The sequence below is a fragment of the Giraffa tippelskirchi genome, chromosome 2, assembly GCF_054371585.1.
Source record: "Giraffa tippelskirchi isolate mGirTip1 chromosome 2, T2T-mGirTip1v1.2.pri, whole genome shotgun sequence".
NCBI lineage: Eukaryota > Metazoa > Chordata > Mammalia > Artiodactyla > Giraffidae > Giraffa > Giraffa tippelskirchi.
In genome coordinates this window covers 230,450,262-230,461,623 of record NC_137276.1, presented here as the reverse complement: position 1 = coordinate 230,461,623, position 11,362 = coordinate 230,450,262, and the positions used below count along the sequence as shown (strand labels likewise).

General features: G+C 49.5%; 1 protein-coding gene across 1 annotated transcript; it reads right to left on the bottom strand.

Moving 5' to 3' along the window:
- Positions 1-9,418, bottom strand: RIPPLY3 (ripply transcriptional repressor 3). Its single transcript, XM_081573093.1, has 4 exons — positions 8,763-9,418; positions 7,843-7,909; positions 3,372-3,439; positions 1-1,550 (listed from the first exon to the last, which is right to left on the bottom strand). Exons 1-4 carry the CDS (start codon positions 8,864-8,866, stop codon positions 1,250-1,252), a joined length of 540 nt encoding a protein of 179 aa, XP_081429219.1. The 5' UTR covers positions 8,867-9,418; the 3' UTR covers positions 1-1,249.
- Between the last annotated feature and the right edge of the window lie 1,944 nt (positions 9,419-11,362).

The following is an 11,362-nucleotide window of genomic DNA, read 5'->3' as shown; positions in this document are numbered from 1 at the left end:
TTTTGTCTTTCAAAATATTTATTTCAGGTAGAAACTAGGAAGACAATCACATGTAAAATAGTTTCGTAAAAAACCTTGACAAATACACTCATTTGGTCATCAAAAAATAAAAACCTGAAAATAATATTACATTAAGAACTTTGATTGAAAACAGTGTTTTGTTATTCAAGTAAAAAGCCCACAGCAGTCCCCAGTGAAGAGCTAGTAAGCTCTTCTGTTCATACACACAACCCTTAGACAAGAATCATAGACATTTTCATCCAGAATGGTCTCCCATCCCCAAATTCTGATCTTTTATTTTTCTTACTCTTATGGAAATTATTCCGTGTGTTTACGCGTTTTTCATAAACTTTTTTTCAGAATGCCTAAACAACCACATCAACCTTGAACAATAAATCATTTTTATAAAAGTTGTTGTTCAGTTGCTCAGTCATGTCTGACCCTTTGCAAGCCCCTGAACTGCAGCACCCTAGGCTTCCCTGTCCTTTACTACCTCCTGGAGTTTGCCCAAACTCACATCCATTGAGTCGATGATACCATCCAACCATCTCATCCTCTGTCGTCCCCTTCTCCTCCTGCCTTCTATCTTTCCCAGCATCAGGGTCCTTTCCAATGAGTCAGTTCTTCGCATCAGGTAGCCAAAGTATTGGAGTTTCAGCTTCAGCATCAGTCCTTCCAGTGAATATTCAGGACTGATTTCCTTTAGGATGGACTGGTTGGATCTCCTTGCAGTCCAAGGGACTCTCAAGAGACTTCTCCAGCACCAGAATTCAAAAGCATCAGTTGTTCGGCACTCAATTTTCTTCACGGTCCAATTCTTATATCCATACATGACTACTGGAGAAACTATAGCTTTGACCGCTGGGACCTTTGCTTACAAACATGGACGTAGCCAAATGAGGGGGTCTCAGGTTAAGTGAGAGGCGAGGGTGGGATGCTAATCGATATGGAATGATTTGTCATTTGATCGGCACAGTGACACTGCTTTGAAGGCGGGCCCTACCTGATAACAACCTGGGTTAATGCAAACATCTTGGATCTAGAATCCTCTCTCGAAGCTATGAATGAGATGCAAAGAATCACTCAGAGGAGGATGAGCAAAAGCCGAGTCCTGGTGGCCGGTGGGGTGCTGGCCAAAGACAGCCAAGTCCTTGTGCTCCCAGTGGAAACTCGAAGTGTCCTGGGGCAGCTGTCCCCCAGGGCTGTCCCCAGGGCACGTGTGAGGTGGGCTGGTGCAGGAGAGACAGACTTACATGCGTGAGGGGCAGGCAGCAGCCTCGGGGGAGTCAGGGTCGGGGGGTGGACCCCTCCCATCCAGGGCCCCGGGTCGCCGTGCCGGGTCTGCCGCCCCGTCTCTGGCCTTTCCCTCTGAGCCGTCTTCCACCTCCTCCGGCTGCAGGGCGGAGAGCTGGGGGTCTTCCTCCAGCTCCTCCTCTGACTCGGACTCATCGTTGTAGAAGTGGATGGTGGCTTGCACAGGGAAACTGGCCAGCACCTTCTCCCCGGAGCTCTGCAGATACTCTTGACGCTTGGAAATGGGCAAGTAAAGTCTGAGATTAAAGAAACAAATACACCGTTAGCCAGCCTGAAGACAGTCTTCAACCCCACCTAGAGGAGCCTTTTCTTGAGAAGAAGCAACGCCCAATCTTCCTCTCTCATTTTGCCTTCAATGTGCAGAGTGGATTTTTTTTTTTATTCTGTGCACAGGACATAAAACTGAGCAGGTGGGGGGCACCTGGTGATGAATCCCCCTCTCTAGGTCAGAAATGAGCTACCGAGGACCCCTCAGGAGAGCCAGATGTTAAGACTCTGTGCTTCTACTGCAGGGGGCCGCTGCTTGGATCCCTGGTGGGGGAATTAAGATCCCACATGCTACAGGACCCAGAACAAACAAAAATCCCGAAATCTGCTCTTTGGGGGCTTCCCTGGTAGCTCGGAAGGTAAAGAATATGCCTGCAATGTGAGAGGCCCGGGTTCGATCCCTGGGTCAGGAAGATCCCCTGGAGAAGGGCATGGCAACCCACTCCAGTATTCCTCCCTGGGAAATCCCATGGAGAGAGGAGCCTGGAGGGCTACAGTCCAGGGGGTCACAAAGAATCAGACATGACTGAGCTTTTCTCCAGAATCCCCAGGGGAATCACCGCGGATTAGTATTTTTAAAGCTTCCTCGGTGATTCTGGGGCTTCCCCGATAGCTCAGCTGGTAAAGAATCTGTCTGCAATGCGGGAGACCTGGGTTCGATCCCTGGGTTGGGAAGATCCCCTGGAGAAGGGAAAGGCTACCCACTCCAGTATTCTGGCCTGGAGAGTTCCATGGACTGTATAGTCCATGGGGTCACAAAGAATCGGACACAACTGAGCGACTCGCACAGCACTTGCGCGGTGATTCTATGAGAATTGGAGACTGTGGTGTGAAACACTAGGAGAATGTCTTTTATCCCCAAAACACTCTTTGATCAGCCTGAGGGGCTCGAAATTTCATCCCCAGAGGTAAGTATCTTTGGGTTTTATTAAAGCCTCTAGTCTCCCAGGCTAACCTGGGTAACAATACTCTGCCGAACAGTGACAGCACAGGCTAGGTTTATTTTGATGAAGGAAATGACAGCTGGAGAGAGCGAGGCTGAGAGAAACAGAGAGAGGCACACAGAGGAACAGACACTCTGAGAACCAACCACTTGCCTAAAATGAAACGTAAGAGGGCTAGAGCGGAGAGGGTGCTGATCACCGTCAACAGAACCACTGAGATGGCAGAGGTTCCAACCAACGGTTCAGCATCCATCCAGCCCCTCATTCTCTCCACACCCACAGTTAGGAGATCTATTTTGCACTAGGCAATATATTCACTTATATCCTGGGAGGAAATAGAAAGGAGCCTAAATATCTAAGTGAATCAGCAGATATATACATATACAAGTCACATGCAATTAAGCGCATGACAAAATGTATAATGAGAGATATAAACAAAAAGTATCAACACAGGGGATTTTCCTAGCTAAGATTCCCAGCTCCCAAAGCAGGGGTCCCGGGTCGATCCCCGGGAAGGTAACTAAATACCACAAGCTGCAACTAAAGATTCCACATGCTGCAACTGAGATCCAGCACAGACAATAAATAAATAAATTTTTTTTAAAGTATAGATATAAAGAGGCCAATTCTAACTTGCAGCTGAAACAGTGAATAAATAAATGAATAAATTTCAGATATCCAACAGAATATTCTTGAAGTTCTTTGGAGTAATCATAACCAAATAATGTTGGGAAATACACTGAATTATTTTCGGTTTTTGAAAATGTATACACTTGAAGACACTGAAATGTACTGATGCTTATATTAAAAGGAATGATGTATTTCTATGGTGAAGTTAGATATTACCTGACAGGGTGCTGAAACCCAAAGGCCCCCTTCGATCCAAAGGTTTCTTGATCACCCCCAGGCTCAAGCTGTAAGGACAGACACATACAAACACAGACACAGTCAAGAATCCTTTGAAAGCACCATCCTGAAGCCTTTAAAAATAAAATGTAAGTAGCCTGCACTTGCGGAGAAGGCAATGGCACCCCACTCCAGTACTCTTGCCTGGAGAATCCCATGGACGGAGCAGCCTGGTGGGCTGCAATCCATGGGGTCGCTAAGAGTTGGACACGACTGAGTGTCTTCACTTTCACTTTTCACTTTCATGCATTGGAGAAGGACGTGGCAACCCACTCCTGTGTTCTTGCCTGGAGAATCCCAGGGATGGGGGAGCCTGGTGGGCTGCCGTCTATGGGGTCGCACAGAGTCGGACACGACTGAAGCAACTTAGCAGCAGCAGCAGCAGCCTGCACTTGGGTCTTCCCAGGTGGTGCAGTGGTAAAGAATCCGTCTGCCAATTCAGGAGATGCAAGAGATGAGGGTTTGATCCGTGGCTCAGGAAGATCCCCTGGTATAGGAAATGGCAACCCACTCCAGTATTCTTGCTTGGGAAATCCCATGGAGCCTAGTGGGAGCTCCTATGGGAGCCTAGTCCACCGGGTTGCAAAGAGTCAGACACAACTGAGCACACACGTCTGCACAGCCTGCACTTGTTAGGATCGGTTCCAATTTTAGAGACGATTTAAACAACTTAATAGAATATTGATGAGCTCCCCTTCCTTTGACAGTTGTCACAATGTCCCAGCACTGTGAGGGGTCCCAAGACGGAAAGATGAGTTGGACACAGGCCCCCATTTCACACATTTTTAAATCTAATGGGGAAAGACACGTGGAGGCAAACAACCACAGTATAAAGCATCAAGCAATAAGATGCTAACTATTCTAAGCAAGGAAGAGGATCAGGAAAGGATTCATGGGGAGCCTGGCAGAGACATCAATAGCACTTGGGTATTCAGTTCTGGTCCCACCCATGGTGGAGCAGAGCATCCGATTCTGGGGGTCAGGAAAATAAACAGCACAGGTGGGGAAAGGTAGAGCCCAGTGTGAAATGAATGAGAAACTGCACTGGCAAAAGGGCTCAACAGGAAGTTGAATCCGGATGCTGAACACCCTGAAAACACACAACTGAGTCTAGGTTTCATTCTGGAGACTGAATTCAAGACCATTAAAGATTTCCGAGCTAGGAGTTCAACAGTGAGCTCTATACTTGAAGGATCACGGTGGCTGCTGGAAGCAGCGAACAGCATAGATTGGTGAGGTAAGGGCTTGGAGGTCTCTGGCAAGAGATGACAGAGATTTGAACTCAAGTAATACCAACCAGGGGGCTTCCCAGGTGGCATTAGTGGTAAAAAAAAAAAAAAACCCACCTGCCAATGCATGAGACATAAGAGACATGGGCTTGATCCTTGGGTTGGCAAGATCCCTTGCAGGAAGGCACGACAACCCACTCCAGTATTCTTGCCTGGAGAATCCCTTGAACAGAAGACCCTGGTGGGCTCCACTCCACAAGATCGCACAGAGTCAAGACACAAATGAAGTGACTTAGCATGCATGCAACACCAACCAAAAGGGAAGAGAAAGATAGATTCCCAAGGACACGCATAGCATTTGAAAGGTACGAGACCACTTAGTGCAGGCCCTCAACAGCCAAAGCAATCTTAAGAAAGGATGACAAGCTTGAGACATCACACTTCTTGATTTCAAACTATTAGTATATTACAAAGCTATAGTAATCAAAACAGTATAATCAATCAAAATCAAAAACAGTAATCAAAACAACACCAAAGAGCTATTGGCTTAAATACAGACACATAGATCAATGGAACAGATTAGAAAACTCAGAAATAAATTCATGCATATGTCATCAATTAATTTATAACAAGGGGGCCAAAAATATATAATGGGCAAAGGACAATCTTTTCAATAAATGGTGTTGAGAAAACTGAATAACCACGTGCAAACTGGGCCCTTATCTTACACCAGACAGAACACATAATTAAGACTGAGTTAAAAACTTAAACGTGGTTATTCCCTGGGTAGTCCAAGGGTTAGGGCTCCACGCTTTTGCTTCCATGGGCTTGGGTTCAGTCCCTGTTCAAGGAACAAAGATCCCTTCAAGCCACTCCGCTAAAACAAAACAAACAAAAACCAGGAAACAAACAAAACAAAGATCTTAACAGGAAGACCTGAAATCATAAGCCTCCTTGACATTTTATCAGCCTTATTTTAATAATATGCCATGTTGAGCTAAGAGAAATAATGAGGGTCTTTGGAGCAAAATCTGTTCCATAATGAAGTTCACTGTTTGAGAGGGTTCCAGGAAATCACGTCTGCGTCAAACTCTTTTGTGATTATTGCTGTTGTTCAGTGGCTCAGTCGTGTCCAAGCCATGAAAGGGAAATCAAGTGGGGGAGGGTGACCCCCGATGCTCAGGGTTTTGAGACTTTCCCTTGACTTTAGATTGTATTCTAATTTTGGTCTGCTGACCTGCAGTTCGGGTCACTAGCAGCAGTCCCCTCCACCCCCACCCCTACCGTCCCAGGCCAATGACATTTCTCAGGAAATACACATCAGGGCTTCCAGTGGTTAAGAATACGCCTTGCAAGACAGGGAGCATCGTTCAGTCCCGGGTCCGGGATGATACCATATGCTGCAGAACAACTAAGCCCTTACGCCAAAACTACCCGGCTCTAGAGCCGGCGAACTGCAACTAACCGAGCCCACGTGCCCACGTGCCCACAGCTGGGCTCTGCAACAAGAGGCGTCACCGCAGTGAGAAGGCCCGTGCACCACAGCAAAGAGTAGTCCCCGCTGGCCTCAACTAGAGAAAGACTGCGCCAAAACAACAAAGACCCAGAGCAGCCAATAATAATAACAATAAAATAAAAATAAAAAGTTAAAAAAAAAGAAACACAACAAAGCTCAGGAGCCGAACAATTCTCCTGCTTTGTCGGGAGGGGGCGCTGCTGAGCAAGAAGCCGGCCCTCGCCGCTCCTGGTTGCGCTCACCTGGCCGGCGATCGAACCCAGAGCGGTACGGGGATCATTTGTCACTGACCTCTCTGCCCGGCCAATCGGGCCCTGCAAAGAGCTGGCCAGCGGGGAGCCGGGCAGTTGAGCTCTGCAGCTCGCTCGAACACCCACTCTCCACCCCACCCCACTACCCCTCAAAAAAATCCATGGACACAACTTCATTGTGCCTTGTGGATGATCCATAGAAAGCTGCTATAGCTTAACATTTTTCTGCAAGTAATCTTCATTTTTCTCACCAACGGCCTTCTCATCATAATAGAAAACAAGACTACCTTACACTAGAAAAGTGTGCTGTATTTTTATTCTTGCGAACAACTGATAGACGGCACATACTTTTCATTTAAAAGAAAATTGCATCATTTTTTCTCCCAAGCACTTTTTAAAATCTTATGCTTAAGAACTTAAGTTTGAATGCAAAAGAAGTAATTACTTCCCATTATTTAGTTATTGCAAGTAAGAATAATTTGCGCTAAGAAAAAATTATATTTCTCATTCATTTAATATAGATTTGATTTGCTTCACTCTTTAAATAGTAACTGAATTAAAACTCCCATTATTCAGACTAATTTAATAAAGGAGTCTAAAAATCAAAATGCCAGAGTAGTCTGAACCTGAGTTTCTTATCAGACTAAAAATAACTGCACACTCTGCCACAAGTGTTACCTAATGGTCCTTCCTAGCCTGATTAACTCTGGCACTTTAAAAGTCATCAATTTATACTTTAAAATATAACAAAGGACAGGTGAATTCTATGAAAGCAAGTCATTACTCCGGTAAGGATAAAGCACTTTAGTTACCAATGCAGGAGACAAAAGAATAGTGGTGGCGATTAATCTTGCCCCCCAAAGCCCTCAGTTGGAGTGTGTTTGCTCAGAAAGCATGACTTAGGAGCATTTGCAGACAGGGCCCAGAGAGTTTCAGAGAGTCAGACGGCAGGTGGAAACTTTTCACTGCACCTTCTGGGGCCTCCAGACAAAGCTCTGCCCATATTTGCACTATGGCACCAGCCTAGTGCTAATCTTTTGAGCCCATGCTCATCTTTTCTCTAATTCGAGGGGGACCAAGGCCTTCTCTCCCCCTCTACCTGCTGTGTTACCAGGGGAAAAAAAAAAAAACACAACATGGAAGAAATCTTTTATGATGTCCTTGAAACAGTTCTGCCATCATGGCTTTGCTTTTCAAGAAACGAGAAGCAAGCCAGAGCCAATCCATGTCTGAGTCAGATCCCATCAACACCTGGCCGGCCAGGAGCCCACTCCCAGACCCCAGGGCATTTCTGTGTTAGATGAAGGAGGGAGAGACTGGCCGAGGAGGCCTTTCCTGGTCCCTTTATTGTAGAGAGGGTGCCGCTTCCTGGCTGAACCGGTTGGTATCTACAAAGCCCATACACTTAACCTTACCTCACTTCCAGTTCTGGTGGGCTCAGCTTCCTGAGAGGTCAGCGTCCAAGGTCTCCATGGAGTTTGGCTGGAAGGACAGGGACCAAGGGTGAACCACAGCATTTTCTGCTTGTAAAACTGGATCATAAGAGTTATCATTGTAATCATTTCTAATCTCTGCCTAAATGTCACTGGACACACCAGAATGTTCTTTCAAGTTTTCAGTTTGTGCATTAAGCCAGTGCTGTGTGTGTGTGTGTGTTTGTTTCTCCTGCCACATTTCAGTTCTCTACCTTCACCCGACTTTGAGAACTCCCAAATCTTATACACATTAGTTGAGAAATTTCTCTCCCAGACTGGCTGGATCCTTCAGTTCAGACTCCCCACTGTAGCTGCCTGCTTTGTCGCTCATTCATTTCAACCTCATCTCCCTGACTACTGAAAGATCAGGACTCCAGAGACTCAGAATCTGCAGTTTTACCAGGCAAAAAAACCGGGACTGAGTTTCTCCTCTCTGACCGTCTGGCCACCCAGCCCCTTCCCCACCTCCCCTGCTAATTTGATTTTACTTTGACTACCTTAAAAGGGGCTGGTTCCCCGCCCCCTCGGACAGCGAACGCTGAACCCCAAGCACCGGGCAAACAAAGAACATCACCGAGGATGTGACGGACAACAGGACGCGACCCCCCCCCGCAGGGATCGGTGAGCGGCCAGCCCGGCGGGTTCCAGATCTAGAAACGGAAGCTTTGGTCCACTGCCAGTCACCTCCGGGGCCCCCAACTTGGGAACGGACCTCAGGAGCCGAGAAGATTCTGCGTCTCTGTCTCACGCCTAGGAACTTGCGGGGCGTCGCCGTCGGGCTCCAGGGTTCCGCCTGGTCCCCGCGATCAGCGCATCCTGCTTGCCCAGCCCGCACCCACGCGCCGCGGGGACGCCCTCACCTCTCGGGCCCGCGCGGCGCCGGTGGTCCCCGGGGACCGTCCCCGGCGCAGTGACAGACGCGTCCCCGCGCCTCCGGGGCTCCGGCCGCCGCCTCGGGTCTCATGGTGCCCTCGGAAGACGCGGCGCCCGCGATCGGCCGCGCCTTTAACCGCTCGGGCGAAGGCGCTCCCCGACCCGCGCGCTCGGCGCCAGGTTTAAAAACGGGGGCGGGACGGGGAGGGGACACGGAGACTCGGGAGAGGGTGGGGAGCGCACCGGAGAAACTCCAGGAGGGGACGGGCGAAGGTCCTGGGGGGCGGGGGATCAGGCCCAGGAGCCGACTCGGGACGCCCTGGGGGCAAGGGCGTGGGGGGCGGGGCACAAAGGGAATCCCGGGAGGGCCGCCAGGGGCAGGGGCGAGGAAGCTGGGGAGCGGACGGCGGGAAGTGACCCGGGACGCCTGGAGAGGGGGGCAGGAGGGGGGCACGTGGTGGGCACGGGGGTCTTCGCCCAGGGGTCTCCCCGCTCCCGGGGCTGGACAGGCGGGATCCCTGGCTTCTCGCCCTTCTGGCGTCTCCGCGGCCCTCGGGTTTTGGTTCCTGCGCCGGCATCTGGATCTCCAGATTGGCGGAAAAAAATCTCACGTCCACCGCTGTTAAAAGCGGCCGCGGGGTTCGGGGCGGGGGCAGAGGGAGCGGTTACAGAAGCCTGTGGACCCGCCCTGCCTTCCGGGCTGGACCGCGGGCGCCGGGGACCCACCGACCGGGATGCGGAAACTGGCGCTGGGGCTGCAGCTTCGCTTCCCGGCGGTGGAAGGCGGCCGACAGATCTCTCGGGACGTGCGCACCCTTCTCACCGATGGGGACCTTGGGACGGGAGATGGCTTTTTCTGGGAGTGGGTGCGATTTTCCAGCTGAGCCACAAGGGAAGCCTAGGGGAAATCCGTCCTGATAATTACTGGAAGGACTGATGTTGAAGCTGAAGCTCCAATACTTTGGCCACCTGATGCGAAGAACTGACTCATTTGAAAAGACCCTGATGCTGGGAGAGATTGAAGGCAGGAGGAGAAGGGGACGACAGAGGATGAGATGGCTGGATGACATCATCCACTCAATGCACTTGAGTTTGAGTAAACTCCGGGAGTTGGTGAGGGACAGGGAGGCCTGGCGTGCTGCAGTCCATGGGGTCGCAAAGAGTCAGACACCACTGAGCGACTGAACTGAACTGGCTGCGATGTTCCTCGGGGTAGCCCCAGGCCCGGCAGAAAGCGCCTCGATGAGCTGGGAAGGTGCGGGAGCCCTGGGAACACCGGCCGGGCTTGGCTGTCGCCGTCCCCAGCGCCGGGACAGGAGTGCTGTTTGATCAGCAGGGCCCCGCGACAGAACCTGAAGGCGGCCAGCCTGGACTCAGGCCCCTCGCTTACAGACGCCCCATCCCCGCCGCCTCTGAGAATGCCAGCCTCTATTCTGAGGCTTGCAGTGAAAGTGAAAAAAGTGAAAGTTAGTCGCTTAGTCCTGTCCGACGCTTTGCGATCCCATGGACTGGAGTCCACCAAGTTCCTCTGTCCATGGGATTCTCCAGGCAAGAATACTGGAGTGGGTTGCCTTTTCCTTCTCCAGGGGATCTTCCCGACCCAGGGATGGAACCCAGGTCTCCTGCACTGAAGTCCGATTCTTAACCATTTGAGCCACCAGGGAAGCCCCCTGACTTACAGTAATGGATTTTTTTTTTTTTAAATCAAAGAACTTCAGAGATTAAAATGTTTCTGAAACGGAGCAGGACCCTATGGTTCTTTCTCCCTTGCCATGTCCTCTGCCTGCATTTTGCCTGTGGAAGACTTAAGTCAAATAATAAGTTTAATCAGAGAAGAGAGAAAATGCTGAAACAAAGGAAAACAGTCAAAGGAGACTAAATGATAATAATGTAGTCATTAAGCACAGTCAAGGACTTTTAGTTCCTTCTCAAGGACTATAGATAATATTCTGAGCCATATCCTGTGAGCTGTCATATAGATACTGAAACACGAGGTGGAGAAGTTAACTACATGATGACCAGACGGTACCCAGGATACGAGCTGCCACGATTCTGAGAACTGATCACAAAGAAATGGGAACAAATGGACCCTGGAAATGAAGAGTAACTGAACCTAAAACAAGATGAAGACAGACCACTGATGACCGATTTGAAGATGACCGTTAGAGATGACTATGCTGTTTCTGCATGTAGCCCCCTCCCCGCTCTGTTTATAAAAGCTCTCACCTCCTGCCTGGGGAAGCGGGGAGAGTCAGCCTTTGGACAGATGTCCGCTCCCCTCCCACTGCCCCAGTTGCCGGCATCTGAAATGAAGCAAATCTTCCTTTCCACCAGCCTGGCCTGTTCACTGGCTTTTGAGGGGCGAGCAGCCTGACTGCCCCCACCCCCCCACCCGCCACACACACGCATACCTTTCAGTAACATTTCCACATGTTCTTTTCTCAAGAGCAACCGGTTATGACAATAATGAAACCTGATTAAAGGAGGGGGCAGACAACCTACCAACACAGAAAGATTTTATAAAGGGAAGGTATAAATGACAGAATAGATGTGGCCACTGAGTACTGACATTACTAAGAATTTTAAA

Excerpts from the sequence above, each read along its gene's own strand:
- RIPPLY3 (XM_081573093.1), bottom strand. The coding sequence starts at position 8,866 with ATGAGACCCGAGGCGGCGGCCGGAGCCCCGGAGGCGCGGGGACGCGTC. Across the intron at positions 7,910-8,762 it reads GCGCCGCGCGGGCCCGAGAG|CCAAACTCCATGGAGACCTT; the intron begins GTGAGGGCGTCC and ends CTGTCCTTCCAG. Across the intron at positions 1,551-3,371 it reads GGGTTTCAGCACCCTGTCAG|ACTTTACTTGCCCATTTCCA; the intron begins GTAATATCTAAC and ends CTTTAATCTCAG.